The 15,622-nt window shown below is 44.2% G+C and overlaps 1 protein-coding gene across 5 annotated transcripts in view; it reads left to right on the forward strand.

Annotated features, from left to right (window-relative positions):
- DCUN1D2 (defective in cullin neddylation 1 domain containing 2) overlaps positions 1-15,622 on the forward strand; it is a 27,326-nt gene continuing 11,704 nt past the window's right edge. For 3 of the 5 annotated variants that reach the window (XM_073212302.1, XM_073212305.1, XM_073212306.1), the window contains exons 1-4: positions 1-115; positions 5,966-6,182; positions 9,031-9,199; positions 15,441-15,571. In XM_073212302.1, coding sequence (XP_073068403.1) covers positions 113-115; positions 5,966-6,182; positions 9,031-9,199; positions 15,441-15,571 — 520 coding nt within the window. In that variant the 5' untranslated portion in view covers positions 1-112. Of the gene's footprint in view, positions 116-239; positions 665-5,965; positions 6,183-9,030; positions 9,200-15,440; positions 15,572-15,622 lie in introns of those variants that run through there. The other 2 variants (XM_073212304.1, XM_073212303.1) reach the window with 2 other exon arrangements.

The raw sequence follows: 15,622 nt of genomic DNA on the forward strand, positions 1-15,622 counted from the left end.
GTCACCGCCCCCGCGCCCTCGCTGGCGGGTGTCCGGGAGCCGAGGGCGGGGACAAGGACCGGGACGGTGCAAGTGGCCGGGGCCGGCGTGAAGCTGGGGAGCGCGGGGGAGAATGGTATGTGGCCCGTGGTGTCGCCTTCCGCGCGGGCCCTGCTTCGCACCGGGGTGGGATGAGCGCCGGGGCCAGCGTGCGGTGGCCGCGGTCGCGCCCGGGGCCGGGGTACTCCGGGGGCGGGATCAGGGCTGGGAAACGAGCTGGGAAGCCGGGGCTGAGGTCAGGGCTGGGGCCGAGGGACGCGGGGCACGAAGGTCACGCGAGCAGCGGAGTCCCGCCCGCGCGCCCCGTCGGGGGCCGTGGCCAGGTGGGGCCATCGAGGCGCGGAGCCGCGGAGGCGGGACCCGAGCAGGGACCCTGTGAGGCGTCTGACGAGGCGGGAGCACCGCTGGTGGGGACGGAATTGAGCTGCGGCGCAGCCGGAGCAACCCGGTGAACCAGGGCGAGGGCCGGCGGGCGGGCGCACCGGCGCAGAGCTGAGGGGCCGAGACCGGTAGCCCTGCGGCTGGGACGCCGCATCCGGGCGGAGAAGGCGGGCCTGCAGGCAGGGCCTAGAACTGGGTGCCCAGGAGGTAACGCACCGTGGAAGGTTTTTAAGGCGTGTGCACGGTAAGATCACGTTTGTGTTTTACGGAAAAGGCTTGTGTCAGGAGGATAGAAATTGGAGGCGTCAGGATGCAGCCAAGGGGGCCCATCTAGGAAGCCGTTCAGTAACCTGGGCAAGAAGAGGTGAGGACTTGCACCCCAGCTTGCCTGTAGGAATAGGGGGCTGGGAGGAGGGAGGGGTGAGACGCGCAGGGTAAGGGAAGGAAAGGGCTCAGCAGTTCCTGGCTTGGGCATCCGATGCTGACGTTATTGACCAAAATAGGCAATGTGGAAGCAAGAGCAGCTTTGTGCCAAAGAGAAGATTTTGCCTGAGTATAGTAACCAGTGAAAAACAGGATGGAAGGATCCTGTAGTTGGTTGGAGGTTCAGATCTGCAGCTCAGAAGAGAGGCGTCTGGAAACATGCAGTTATTATGAAACTTAGTGGAAAGCAGGGTAGTCACGGCCTCATTGTTCATTCAGTAAATTCAGAGGTTTCTCTGCAGGGAAGGTGGTGGCAGGGTGCAGGCTTTGACGGTGAGCAAGCCGGGCGTGGGTTTGGTATGCACAGAGCTGATGGTCTAGCAGGGCAGGTGGACAGTAAATGCACAACTGCAGTGGGGTAAGTGCCAGAGGGCAGCCCTTGTGGTGTGGTGCAGGAGTGGTGTCCACACCCAGCAGGGAAGGCTTCTCCAGAGTAACAGGGCATGAGACGAACACACAGAATGAGTGTGCCGGGAAGGGTGGGCAGATTGTGCGTGCTCGGTGGAGAGGGCAGAAGAGCCGGAAGGAGACAGTGCGCTCCAGAATGGGAAGGTCTACCCGCCGAAGCACAGAGGCGGGGAAAGTGCTTTGGGGAGAGACTAGCAAGGGTGCTGGGACCGGGCTGTGCAGAGGCTTCTGGGCCCAGTGGGCACAGGGAGGAAATGCTGGTCTCGTCAGAATGTTGTTGGGGGGCCTGTGAGGAGGTTCCAGACGGGGGACGCGTGGTCCAGGAGGAACAGGGAGGGGATGATAGATGCATGAGAGCAGAACTTAAGTTTGGAAGAGGAGCCAAGGGGAGGGCCGGGAAGTCCTGGTCAGAGAGAAACAAGGCCGGGGGAGGTTGTAGACAGCCAGAGGGGACCAGCCAGTGGTGCGGCTGGGCTCCTGGTGACCCTCGTGGGACAGCCACACTGCTGAGCCGAGAGGCCCCCTCTCTCCAGCTCTGAGGGAGCAGGGGCTGCATGGGCAGGAGCCTGACTCACCAAAGTGCAGCCACCACAGAGGCTGGAGACCGCAGAGCCTGAAAGGGGATGCTGGGACTAGGTCCCGCCAGCCTGCTGCGTGCAGAGAGAGCGGGCGAGCGTGTGGGGCTGGCTGAGCAGTGTGGTGCCCTGGCAGCTCCCTTTGAGTCAACACGGAGAGAAGACCTCGCTGTATTAAGTGTCCTTGGTAGGGCGGGCACTGTGGGAGTTCCTCCGTGTCATGCACGGTCAGTCTAGGTGCCCAGATTGTGTGAGTGACTTTCCACCTCACAGATGAAATGTTTGTGACTTTTTCCGTAGGTTAGAGATTTTATTTGATGTTTCTATTGGATTGTGTCCAGATTTTTATTTCAAGAATTGTGTACTTTTAACAGTAAAAGAGTGAGACCCAGACAATGCCCCCCCAATCTTTCATTAGTAACTTAGTTCCCTTGATGCGGTAAGCCTCAGTGTGGGCACCAGGTCTGGGGGTGGCCCACGTCCTGCCAGTCAGCGGGCCTTTGGTAGTTTTACATGGATTTAGTCCCATCTGAGTGGACTCAGCTTTCTTCTGTCCCCTGTCATTTTTTTAGTTCTTAACGCTTTTTTTCTAAACAGCTTTGTCAGTTCCCTTTTTTTTAATTGCAAGTCTCTTAGTCACTTTGGGATGTGAAAGACAGACAGTTTTTACACGTAGCTATTGATTATTGTCTTAATCGCTGTTTTTTAATGGAGAGATCTATGAAGAGTAACAGCAAATTGTTTCGGCCTTATGGACAGTCCCCTTCCTTTTCATTCTGCCCACGCATTGATTACGGGTTGAGCTCAGCCCCATGGCCACTTTGCTCGGTCAGAGCCAGCCGCTTGGCACCACTTTGAGGTTCAGGGTCTAGGGTCTGTGCTGTTGTGTCAGGCACTTGAAGGAGAGTGAAGAGGGCCCAGAATGTCTCTGTCATCACCTGCTTTGTCACTGACAGTGACAAGCTGAGCCCCCTGGCCGGCCTGGACCCATATACCCCTCACCTCTTCCCAAGTGTTCAGGAACACACCCCTCCACCCTGTTGCCAGAACTGTGCTGTCGCCCCTAAGGAGAGGCCTCAGGAGGTCGTTATCAGGAAGAGCACCCCGAGATCGGGCGGCGTACCTCTGGGGTGTCTGCGACAATTACTGGCGTGGAACCATCACCTGTGCAGGCTGGCCAAGCTGTTCGGCTACCTGACTGTAGTTAGTGATTAATCTTGAAGGTTCTAAGAGTGCAGTGTTGTTTTTTGTTTTGTTTTGAGGGGAAATCCACCTGACGTTTTAAAGTTTACCATTTTAAAAGGGTGCCGTTCAGTGGCATTCAGTACTTGTACATGCTGGGGTACCACTTGCTCTGTCTCATTCCAGAACGTTCTCAGTGCCCCCAAAGAAGGCCCCCCACTCATAAAGCAGGTGCTCCCATTCCTCCTTCCCCGGCTCCTGACGACCCCCAGTCTCTCTGTCTCTGGATTTGTCTGCTCTGGCCGTTTGCGTGTAAATGGGATCACGCAGTACACGACCTGTCGTGTCTGATGTGTCTCACCCGGCATAATGTTTCTGAGGTTCGTCCCCATCGCAGCACATATCAGTGCTTCACCCTTTCTGTGGCTCAATTTCATCATATATATACCAGATTTTGTTATGCATAGCTATGACAGAATGTAAAAATTTGCATTGATAGCAACTGCCAGTAAAGGTGCCATGGTTATTCCTGATGTACCTCTTTGTTGAGGTTTCTGAGGTAGCTCCTCGCTCAGCCCACCCTCCCTCTGTCTTTGGTCAGCTTACTGCCAACGCATATGGGATCCTCCCTAATCAATCAGTTAGATTGATTTTAGGAGAGAATATAACCCTGAACTCTTTGTTTAGTTCTTCTTGAAGTTCAACTTTACGAAATAACGTATAGAATATGTTTACCATGTATTCCCCTAGAATCTACATTAGCATTGCACACTGCAGCCCACAGACTAGCTGCCTGTGCTTGTAAATAAACTTTTATTGGTGCACAACGTGCCCCTCATGTGCATGTCTGTGTCTGCTTCCACTGGGGCAGCAAAGGTGAGTTGGTGCAGAGACCAGAGGCTCCTGATGTGGCTCATTGGTTCTCCACCTTGCCCTTCCCTCTAAGGAACCGATAGATGGGCTGAAAACAGTCAGTGAAAACTCTGAAATTTTATGTGTACCAATAGGTTTTCCTGGAGAGGGGATCTGTGACTTTCACCAGATTCCAAAAGAGACCCCAGGCTCAAAATGATCAATAGGCGTTGTTCGAAGTAGACATATGTTGATTCCCTGTGCTACCCTCGGTTGATAGTTCTCACCTGTCAGTCCCAAGACCCCTCTACGCTTTAAAATATTATTGGAATCCCAGAGAGCTCTTGTTTCTGTCAGCCATAGCCACTGGTACTTATTATATTAGAAATTAAAACGGAAAGTTTAAAAATATTTATATATTTGAAGATAACCATAATAATGTAAATCCATTTCATATTTACTATACATTACATTTTTGCAAATATCTTCCATGTCTGGTTTAATAAAAGATAGGTTCTCAGATCTTCTGCATTTGTTCTGTTGTACACAAGTCGTGTAACCCCTGGAAGCCTCGACTTCACCCAAGTCGCTGGTGAGAAAGGTGCTGGCCAAGAACTACAGGGAGGGTAGTGTTAGGGTCCGCAGACCACACTCGGGGAGCTGCGTGTTCCGACTGCATTGTCTTAGTCTCCTGCTCTGCTGTCCCCCGCTCTTCGGGCACCTGCCCGCACTGAGGGGTGCCCACAGAACAAGTTTCGGGAGCACTCGCCGTGTTTGCCCTGGGGTTCGGGGGGGTGTGGCCCTGGCCCCTGAGGGGCCGCCCCGGCACCCCTGCCTCCAGCGCCCGTGCCTGAAGCAGAGCTGGGCCTCTTCCCAGCCACTGCTGGATTCTGAATCCAGTGAAAACAAAGTTTCCTAACTGATCCCTTTTTCTGATTTGTTTTGGCAACTGGGACACTCAAAACCCAACTTTCAGCTCCCTTTTGACTCTACTATTTGGGGTCTTGTCTCTATCTTATTTCTGTCTTTCTTACTTTCCCTCCTCAACTTTCTCATCTACATCTTGCTTTACATTTACACATATCCATAAGTTACATTATAATTTATTCTGTGTTTCTCAAAACGGTCTCATCTTTTTTTGAACAAGATTCAGTACAAATCCTTTTAAGGAAAACTTTTTCCTTATTACTGTGTAAAGCCTTGGCATCTAGTAGATCATAGAGCCTGCTTGATTTACAGGTGTCAGTGAATCACTTTCATTTCTGGTGTTTCTTTCACCAAGTTACCTTAGGTAAATAGAAACTTAACCGTCCTATATCTGAAAGTGTGAAGATGTTATTTTGTTTCATTATATACTATATATAGTACAGTTACTTGGCAGTTTGGTTATTTACCGCCTACCCACAGCCTCTGCCCTATTTTCCCATTTTATTTCTGTCTCAGGTACGCAGGCAGTCTTGCTGCTGGTATCATCATTCTCATTTAGTCCTGACAGTTTTTTTGCACCTGATTTTGGAACTTTTCGTGAATTATTTTTAACATTATTCTTAGTCATGTGTGTACGTTTTTATCAGTGTGGTTCTACTGATTGTTTAGAACAGTGGAGTATCCAAGCTGTGCAGCTCTCCTCCCGTTCACTAGGGTCTTCGGTCAAAGTGAGAGGGGGCCCTGCGGGCCGGCCGGGCTGCCGTGGTCGGGCCTGGGGCGCACCCAGCCCCGCTGCATCAGAGGCTGCCTGTGTGTCCTGGTGTGCACTGTGCGCAGCAAACCGGGTAGAGATCAACATGTATTTTGTATGGAATACTGATTCTCATAATTTTTTGAAGATTAGACTTTGTATATTTGTCAGTATATAGATGCCGTCGTTTTGATTTTCAGAAGCTGTGTAGTCATGTCAGCTGATGAAGTGCGAGGCTCTGTCCTGTAATTCCGAGGAAGAGTCAAGTCGCACAGGAGGGGCCCAAGCCCAGCTGAAGTGTGGGTGTAGTGAGAGGGCGGGGAGACCTGGGTCGGCCTCAGAGGCTCTCTTCTTCTGCGTCCCAAAGCATAGGCTTAAGTCATCACAGAGGGACAAGGTCCGCCAGTTCATGGCGTTTACTCAGGCTGGCGAAAGAACTGCCATCTGCTGCCTGACGCAGAACGAGTGGAAACTGGACGTGGCCACGGACAGCTTCTTCCAAAACCCAGGCTTGTTCCACGAGGAGCCCATGAGAAACTCGGTGGACAGGAAGAAGCTGGAGCAGCTGTACAGCAGGTACAAAGGTAAGGGCGACGGGGCAGTGCACAGACACGGCCATGTCTAGGGGACAGAGTGGACGCGTGTTCCTTGGATTTCTGGTGCGCGCTGGGAAGACCTCCAAGGTGCTGCCCCTTCTCTCCGTGGTGCTCGGCTGCCCACCTCAGTCAGTTCAAGTGACCGCTGTAGACTAGGGAGGGGTGAGATGAGAGGCGTGCGGGAGGGCTGGGCAGTGAGCCCTCGCCCCTTGTGCTGGGCAGGCTGAGGTGTTGACGACCAGGTGAGGCTACTTGCTGCTCTGAGGCCAGTGTTGGCCAGGCGGCTACCCCTTTAATGCAGTGTTTTTTTCCCAGGCACTCCATTTAAGCTGGAATGTTTGTGGGGAGAAGGTTGTTTAAGAACAGCACCAGATCATAAAAATAATTCTGTCGTGAGGGTAAGTCATCCTCCCAACCCAGAGAGCAGAGCCTATGGCTCCGGACAGCTTCTGGTTTCTGTAGGCTTTGGGAGATGCTCTTAGCTAAGACCCCTTGGTGTTGTAAATTGGGAACAGCTGTTACTTGCATTAAATCAGCACTTAGCGTGTTCTCTACCAAATACAGTCATGCTGCAAAAGCAAGCCTGCGTGTGGAGCCTGTGTGCTTCCGGATCACCCAGCAGGCCTGAAAGGTTCCTGCCCAGCGCCAGGTCTGCGCCGTCGTGGGGCAAGCAGCAGCGACTCTAGAGCTGATGGCTTTTTCTTTCTGGTTTCTAAGGCTAATCTTGTATTTCCAAAACTTAAAAAAGAAAACTCTTAAACAAGTATTAACCCAAGCAGAATAACTCCTTTTGTTTTAAAGTCTTTTTTATAATTGTCATTTTTTACTTCTGGAAACACTGCGTATATATATTTCTCCTTGTTTCTTTCAATCCAAAGTGTGTTTTTTGTGAACAGCACAAAATTGGATCATGTTTCTATTTTATCATTTCTTCTAGTCTCTCCCTTTTATTTTTTAAATTAAAAATTTTTATATTGAGGTACATACAAAAAAATACACAGATCTTCATGTATAGCTCGAAGTGTTTTGATGTGTGTACAGGCCCACATAACCACCACCCAGACCCAGACCTCAAATGTCCTCACTAATTTTTTTCTCCCTTCACCTATTTAACCCCCAGCACCCTCTCTGTGGCGGCCACCAGTCTGTTCTGTGCCTGGTACTCTATTTCAATTTCACTTGTTTTTTTTTTTTTAGGTTCCACAAATAAGTGAAATAATAAAATATTTGTCTTTCTCTGCCTGGTTTATTTCACTGAGCATAATGCCCTGTGTATATATTTTAATCTATTAAGTTCTGAAAAATAGATTGAAAGTTACATTCTTTTTAAAAATCTTGGTTCAGAAACATCTTCTGTGCTTTAAAAAAAAAAAAATTTGCTCCTGTTGTAGTTCTCAAAAAATAAGCATTGTTTTTACTTAAGCTTTAGTGCGCTTTAAAGGTTTTGGTGAGGTTAATCAAGCTGATTTTGGAAGTCATGGCCATGCAGACTTTTCAAGTTATTCAAATAGGTGCTGCTGCTTTTGAAAAAATATTGTTATGTAAGTAAAAATTGCCTTTATTCTTTAGTTTAAATTTGATCCCTTCATCATTTAGTCTTAGTCATGCAATTCTAGCCATTTAAAGTAGAAAAATGGTAATTCATTTTGGGCTGTAAAATTAAATACATAGTTCAAAAACTATTGAAATAAAATATTGGTCACTGTGTTAATGCATGCAGATGAATGAGTACTTCCAAAACTACCTTAGAGTGTTCAATATTATTGTGTATGAAATTTACCAGGGTGGCTAGGTGAGAGTAGTGTAGACCAGTTTTTCAGATATCCCAGATATCTATTTTAATATTGGGAGCCCAGAAGTGAATAATAAGGTAAGGATTTGTACAGAACCTTTCCTCCGAGAGCACATAGCTACAAGTGCTGCCTCACTAAGGTAAGAGATAAGAGTTTGAAGGATATTTGTGGTGTCATTCACTGAACTTATGTCATTTTTTTTCTTTAGCAACACTGTATATGAAAGTGTAGTATATATGGCTTAAATGGCCAAAGTTAGATTTTGTGTGACAGAAGATTATCCTACTTATCATTTGAGCCAAAGAGCTACAAGTTTTCTACTTGTACCTTCTAAGCCAACAGAATTAATGCATACATTATGTCTGAAATTACTGGGTCTGAAATTACTAGGCCTAGTTTGGTGAGGTCTTGCTGGGATTCCTTTAATAGATTTTACCTTGTAATTGACGGATAGAGAAATAACCGAGTTCCTTCATTTCACTTCTAGACCAGAAATGGGGGAGGGGGGAAGCCTGAATTTCTAAGCTATTAAACGTGGATGCATAAACTAAATGATTTTGAAAAATGAGTATTGTACAGTAGCAGTACAATTATAGCAAATGAAATTACTCTGAAAGTCAAAAAAGGTTGATCTTTCTTTTGCTATTGCAGGGTTGTGATAAAAACCTAAATACTGTAAATGCTTTACTAATGTGGTGTTGTCTGTAACAGTTTGTTTGCCTTTGGGCCAACTAAAATTCTGTAAACTCAAATTTTTATTTTACTTCAAGGAAATCAATTATTTTTTAATGATAAAGTCTTCTCAAAGACGTTTCAATGATTATTTCACCCAGAAATCTAGGTTTTTAAAATAGGAATATTATCTGAATAAATTATTATTTGTTGCAATTTCTTTCACATATAGTAGAAAAACTGCAGTTCATTGATTGATGTATTTGAAACATACTTGATAGAGCGAAAGTAGAGGTGTGATTCTAACCACCCATTTTAATAATACTCTTCAAAATAGCATAACTTCTTTTTTCCCTTAATTTTAACTATAGACCCACAAGATGAAAATAAAATTGGAATTGATGGGATTCAACAGTTTTGTGATGATTTAAGCCTAGATCCTGCCAGTATCAGCGTTTTGCTTATAGCGTGGAAATTCAGGGCAGCAACTCAGTGTGAATTTAGCAAAAAGGAGTTCGTAGATGGCATGACAGAGCTCGGGTAAGTAAATTGGTCTCAGTTTCAATTTTTTCAGAAAAGAAGATACTTTCAACATTATTTTTCAGCAACCTGTAAATACTGATTTCACGTCAATTTATGTTCTTTGTGTATCTTACAAGTTTCCTATACATCTGCACTATTAAGCCTTTGCTTTACTTTTAAATTCCAGTTAAAGTTTTACTTAATATTTTTTCCAAATTAATCCCTTTTGTAACATATTTTCTTCTTTTTAATGTTTTTCTTTCTAGTTTTGAATTGACAGTAAGCATCAAGAGTGTTTTTTTGTTTTGTTTTGAGATGCATTTGTTTCATGGCACTATGTACTAAATGCAATTTGTTATGTTGCTGTATTAAATATTAATAAAATATCAGTTTGCTTTTTGTTTGTAACAGTTCTCTGTTCTACCTATAAGATTGGGATAAAAGCTTCGTTAATAATTTAAGATGTTTCTCACTTGTCAGATAAGTCAGAACGGTAAATGAAAGCTCATGACATAAATGTCTTTTAATCATTAAGCCTATTAAACTATTTCATGGGTGACATAAAACCCAACTTGCCTGATTTCGTGATAACTACTGTTTCAGTGTTGATGACTTACACTAGCTTATGTTTAGCTGCTGAAGGAGCTTTCAAGCCTAATGTGAACATGTTCTCGAGGCAGGTGCCTACTGTTGCCACCAAAACAACAAATCTGGTGTATTTAAGTCTGCTTGGATGATAAACTCTGCGGGACTTTCTGTATTTCTAATGGTGTCTTACCATATCCCTGGTGGTTGTGTAACACCAACCAAAGATCAGACTGTGGTGCAACAGCATATTCTTCTTCATCTTTGTTCCTCGGGAAGGTTGGATGAATTTCCAGTAGTTTTAGGATGGAAGATACTGTGAAAGAAGCATCCCATGGGCACTGTGCTGTGCATTACCCTGTGTGTTAACATCTCCCCCAAATGGGAGATTTTGGAAATTAGTGTTTCTTAGAGAAACACTCAGAGGCATTTCTTAGGTATTGTCTAGAAATATGTTGTACAAGTAAATTTTTAAGATATAATTATCCTACTAAATGTCGTAATCCAAAAAAAAGTCTTAAGGATTTTGAGTGCAGCGCTTCCCAAAATGTGTTGGGTAATTTTATGTCCTCTTATATGGAGTGCACAGAATGTAATTTAAGGGTACAGGTTAGTGATGGTTAATGGTGCTGCTTGCCACATCTCACAGGTGAAAGCATTTTGCAGATACTAAGGTGCATTTACTAAGTGAGGGTATGTTAACCATGTTTGGAGATGGTTGCACTGCTTTTATGGGTATAGAGGTCATTTGCTTTTAGTACTAAGCTTTAAAAAATACTTTGGCCTTTGTGTCTGCTCTATTACTATTTATTACTATTTTTTTATACTTTTTTTCTGGCTATTAACTCTTGGATGTGCTTTTATACCTGCCTTTAACATTTAATCCTACATCCTTTCATTGCGGGCTTGAGGAGTCTTGAGTAAACTTTGTGAAATATCTTGACATCTTTGTAAGACAAAAAGTTGACTGTGTATATGAATCTCTTTCTGGATTCTGTCTCTATTCCATGGGTCTGCTTGTCTGTAACCTAATACCATATAGTCTTGATTATTGTAGCCTTAGAGTCAGTCTGAAATGATGTACTGTGGCCTTCCTATGTTGTTCATCAGTTTGAAGGTTGTTAGTCAGTTTTATGATTGCAGGGGAAGGAAGAGTCTTTTCAACAGATGATAAAACAACTGAGTGAACATAAAAAAACTCAGCCCGTTTCCTACTTCGTACACACATGAAAATTAATTCAGGCTAGATCACAGACCTTACAAGAAGTTGAAAACTGTAAAGTTTTAGACAGAACATAGGAGAATATCTCTGACTTGCCAAAGAAGACTTTCTTAGAGAAGATATAAGAAGCATTAGTCATAAAAGAAAAATTGATAAATTGAACTTCATCAAAGTTAAAAACTGCTTATTAAAAATACTGTTAAAAAAATTAAGACAAAACAGTGGGAGAAAGTATTTGCTCTCTCTGTATATGTTATAATCATTATGAAAATAGTAGGTGTAAATATAATTTGTATTTCATTTCTCAATGATAAAGTAACAAATTCAATTCAGAAGAATGCAAGAAAAGTAAGTATACAGGGGAAATGAACTTAAGGCAGGACAAATGGACAAATAGTAAACTCAATAAAATGAAGATTTAAACCAATATGTCAGCATTTACCTAGTTACATTACAGGTAAATGAACTAAATATTGGATGGATTTCAGGAAGCTCAGCCACTGTGTGCACTGTGTGCAGTAGATATAACTGAACGTCAGGCACACGACAGTCTGAAGAACAGAAGTTGGTGTGTTATGCACACATTGCCCCAGAAAAGCTGGTGTGGCTCTGTGCATATTAAAATGGCCTTAGGACACAAAGCAGTTCTAGAGATAATGAAGGATATTTCCTAATGGTAAGATGTTTATTTCACCAGGAAAGCAATAGTTTATTTAAAACAAGTAAACATTACAAAGATAAAGATACAAATCTATAATTAAAGTGGGGAATTCTCATATATATCTTACTAACTGATAGAATGAGGAGATGAAAAATCAGTAAGGAATTAAAAGATTTGGACAATGCAATAAATGGCCTAATATCATATTTAGAACCCTCTTTGATGTTGAATACTTACTCTTTTCAAAAAGATATGTAGAACATTTGAAAATATTGGCCATAAACTGGGCCATAAAGTAAGTTGTGACAAATTTCAAAGGATTGAAATGATAGAGAGATGCCTTCTGACCACATACAGTTAAGCTAGGAATATAACAAAAAGATAACTAGGTAGATTGAAATACGTGTGGATATTGTACACCTCTGAATAGCCGTTGGGTTGAGAAGGAAGTTACAATGGAAATTAGAAGATATTTTGAGAGAAGAAGAAAACGCTACATATGAAAACTTGTGGGATTCAGTTTCTTAAATGGACATGTTAGAAGGAAGGCAAAGTTGAGAATCAGTGAGCAAGCATCCCTTTCAAGAAGTAGAAAAAGAGCAGGAAATTAAACTCAAAGAATAGTGGAAGGAGTTGAATTTTTTTAAAAGACTGTAATTTAATGAAATAGAGAAGAAATTGTCAGTAGAAAGGATCCATAAAACCAGAAGCTAATTTGAAAATACTTATAAAAGTAATAAATAATAAATAAATAATGTAGAATGAGAAAGGGGACATCACTATAGAGCCTGCAGACATTAAAAGATAACAATATATTTCGAACAACTTTTAGAAATACAACTTGCTGAAATGGGCACATGAAGAAATAGTTCCATAACTCTTAAAGAATTTGAACCTGTAATTCAAGATCTTTTCAAAGAGAAAACTCTTGGCCAATATTGATTCACTAGCACATCATAATGAACTTTTAACGAAGAAAGCAGCACCTGTTTTACAAAACCTCTTCCAGAGAATAGTACAGTAAGAAACACTCAGTTTGTTTTGAGGCCAGCACAACAGGATAACCAGACCTAGAAAGGACATTTGAAAATGGAAAATTACTTGCCATTGTCAGCCATCAGAATCAAAGGTTTGTAAGATGAACATAAGATAAAAAATCCTAAATAAATTAGTAGCAAAGTGATGCAGCCCCAAAAATAAATCAACCAAAAAGCCAGGATAGTTTATCAGGACAAAGTTTGTTGTAGTCCAGGAATCCAAGATTTGTTTGACATTACAAAGGCAATCAGTGTAACTGATCTCAATTGACAACAGAAAGGAGAAGGTGGGAAAGATTTTCTCAGTGTATAAAAAGGGTTTAATAAAAGTCAATCCTATTCATGATTTTTTAAGAAAAGACCTCAACAACAAACAGAATAAAAGGGACAGTCCTTAATCTGACTCTCCTTCCCCTCCCAATCCTGCAGCAAACGCTTTACTTATTGGAACCTGAATGCCTGCTTTTACTCAACATTGAACAGGGGATTCTTAGCTAGCCTAGTCTACAGGTTAAATATTAGAGTCAGTGAGTGAGTTTAGCTAGACTTAAGGACCCGAGGTCAGCAAACAAAAACATATCTTACTTCAGAAAGCTGAATGCATAATGCAACAAAGTGAATTTTTAAAATATGTTTCATTTTCAGTAGCATCAAAAATACCAAGCACCTAGGATAAGTCTAATTAAAGACGTGTGCTACCTCCATAGAGAAAGTAACTCACCGAGACAGGAATGGATAAATGGGAAAATACACTCGATTCATAGGTCAGAACACTCAGTATTCTATCTCTGACTTTATTTATCTATACATTTAATGTGATCTCAGTCAAAATCCCAATAAGTGGTATATTTATGTATGTGTAATTTCACAAGCAGATTTAAAATTTCTATGAAAATGCAGTCAAGAGTAGCCAATGATTCTTAAAGAAAAAGAACACAGTGGAAATAATTGTACCATATAATCAGGGCTTTCCAAGCTACAGTAATTAAGACCATGGTACCAAGTGCCAGAGTAAATGGGCCAGTGGACCCCAGAAACAATCCTGTGTATGTGGGTACACTTGATGTATGGCAAAGGTGGCACTTTAGAGAAATGAGGAAAAAAAACTCCTTTCAATAAACAGTCCTGGGAGAATCGGCTGGTCATATGGAAAAAAATTAATCTTGATCCCTACCTCATACCATTCATGGGAGTCAGTCCCAAGTGGCTTATAGATCTCAGTGTGAGGCCAGAGGCGGAACACAGAGCCTCTAGGAAATGATGTAAGAGAACCTCTCTGTGACCGTGCAGTGGGCAAAGTTTTAAGCATCATCAAAAACATCGCGAAGAAGACTGGCAGAGCCCTCCACCGAGAACACAGACTCGGCCACCTGGCAGCGCCCGGAGGGAGGTGAAAAGGCCACCCATGTGCTGGGCAGAGTGCTCGAAAATGCATAGGCTTGTATCCCTGAGAGGTAAGGGACTCCTAGAAAACTGGGAAAGAAAGGTGGCCTAACTGAAAACGGGCAGGAGACTGGAAGCACCGCACGGAAGGGGATTCCCAAGTGGCCTGCTTCGGTCCACTCATTTCCAAATGCAAAGTGCTCCTTAAAACTACAGTGACACAGAACCCTGCAGCTCCCCATTCCAGAAGGGCTGAAATAGGACGCAGCGGCAGTGATGGCGGGCAGGGCAGGCAGCAGGCCCTCGTACTACTGGTGGGGCAGGAGGTGGGACACTTTGCAAAACTGGCATTACTCAGGAAATTGAAGGTGCACAGACCCCATGCCCAGCCCTTCCTCTCCTGGGTGTGCAGCTGGAGAATGGCAAATAGCCAGAATATTTGCCACTGGTAGGACCACACAGTATGAAGTGGGAGTGTGACGGAGTGCTGTCCAGCAGTGAAAATGGCCCGACTACAGCTACAAGCCAGCAGAGTGACCCTCACAGACAGTCCTGTCCTAGAAAACCAGACACAACACATGCCCTGAGTTCCTGTATGTAAAGTTCAAACCACACAGTAGCTTACCCTGCCATGGTTTGCTCGTGGGGCATGAAGAAAAGGAGGTGACCTGGGAGGGAGTTTTTATGGAGTTTTATGCGTGGCCACCCCCAGACACTCTACCTGGGTGCGAGAAGTCTGCATTTGTTCTATTCCTTGCTGTGCAGTCAAAAAAGACAGATTTTATGTTTTGCTATTCCAGATTTCTGCCTTAAAGGCTTTATAGTATTCTTCATGGTTATTGATATTTTGCAGGAAAACCTAATTTTAAAGCAAGACAGTTGTGTTTTATTACACTTGCAGGTTTAAATCTAATGATGTGACGAAGAGAACCACAGATACAGCAGCTGAGTGCTACAGGGCTGTGTCCCTCCTACGGGGCAGCGCAGGGTGGCAGAGGCTGTTCTGGGCTCATGAGGAAATGGGGGCTGTTCTGTCTGTCACTGTCATTTCAGGGCGCTGACCTCTGCACGTCAAAGCTGCAGGGTTAACCCGTGTCCATATTCCAGCAATTTTGGTCGGTTTTTTCTTTTTAATGACCACCCTATTAAGACAGTTCAGACTCAGTACAACTCACCCTCGTGTACAGGCGGTAGCTTGGCTGTGTGCACAGAGCTGTGGGCCATCAGCACAGTTCTAGAGCTTGTCAGGTTCCTTCCAGCCAGAGAATGGGGCGCATGAGAGAGCCACCTGTCCCACTGGTCCCAGCCTTGGGGAGCTGCCTAGCCTGGGGGGGCGCCTCCACCCCCGTGACAGCGCTGTCCTCGTCACAGGTGCGACAGCACAGCGAGGCTGAAGGCCCTTCTGCCGAGACTGGAGCAGGAGCTGAAGGACACCGTGAAGTTCAAGGATTTTTATCAGTTCACTTTCACCTTTGCTAGGAACCCTGGGCAGAAAGGTTTAGGTGAGTACAATCCCAACGCCAGATGCTAGTCCTGCCTGCAGTGATGCCCTG

The sequence above is a fragment of the Manis javanica genome, chromosome 9 (genome assembly GCF_040802235.1).
Source record: "Manis javanica isolate MJ-LG chromosome 9, MJ_LKY, whole genome shotgun sequence".
NCBI classification, from domain to species: domain Eukaryota; kingdom Metazoa; phylum Chordata; class Mammalia; order Pholidota; family Manidae; genus Manis; species Manis javanica.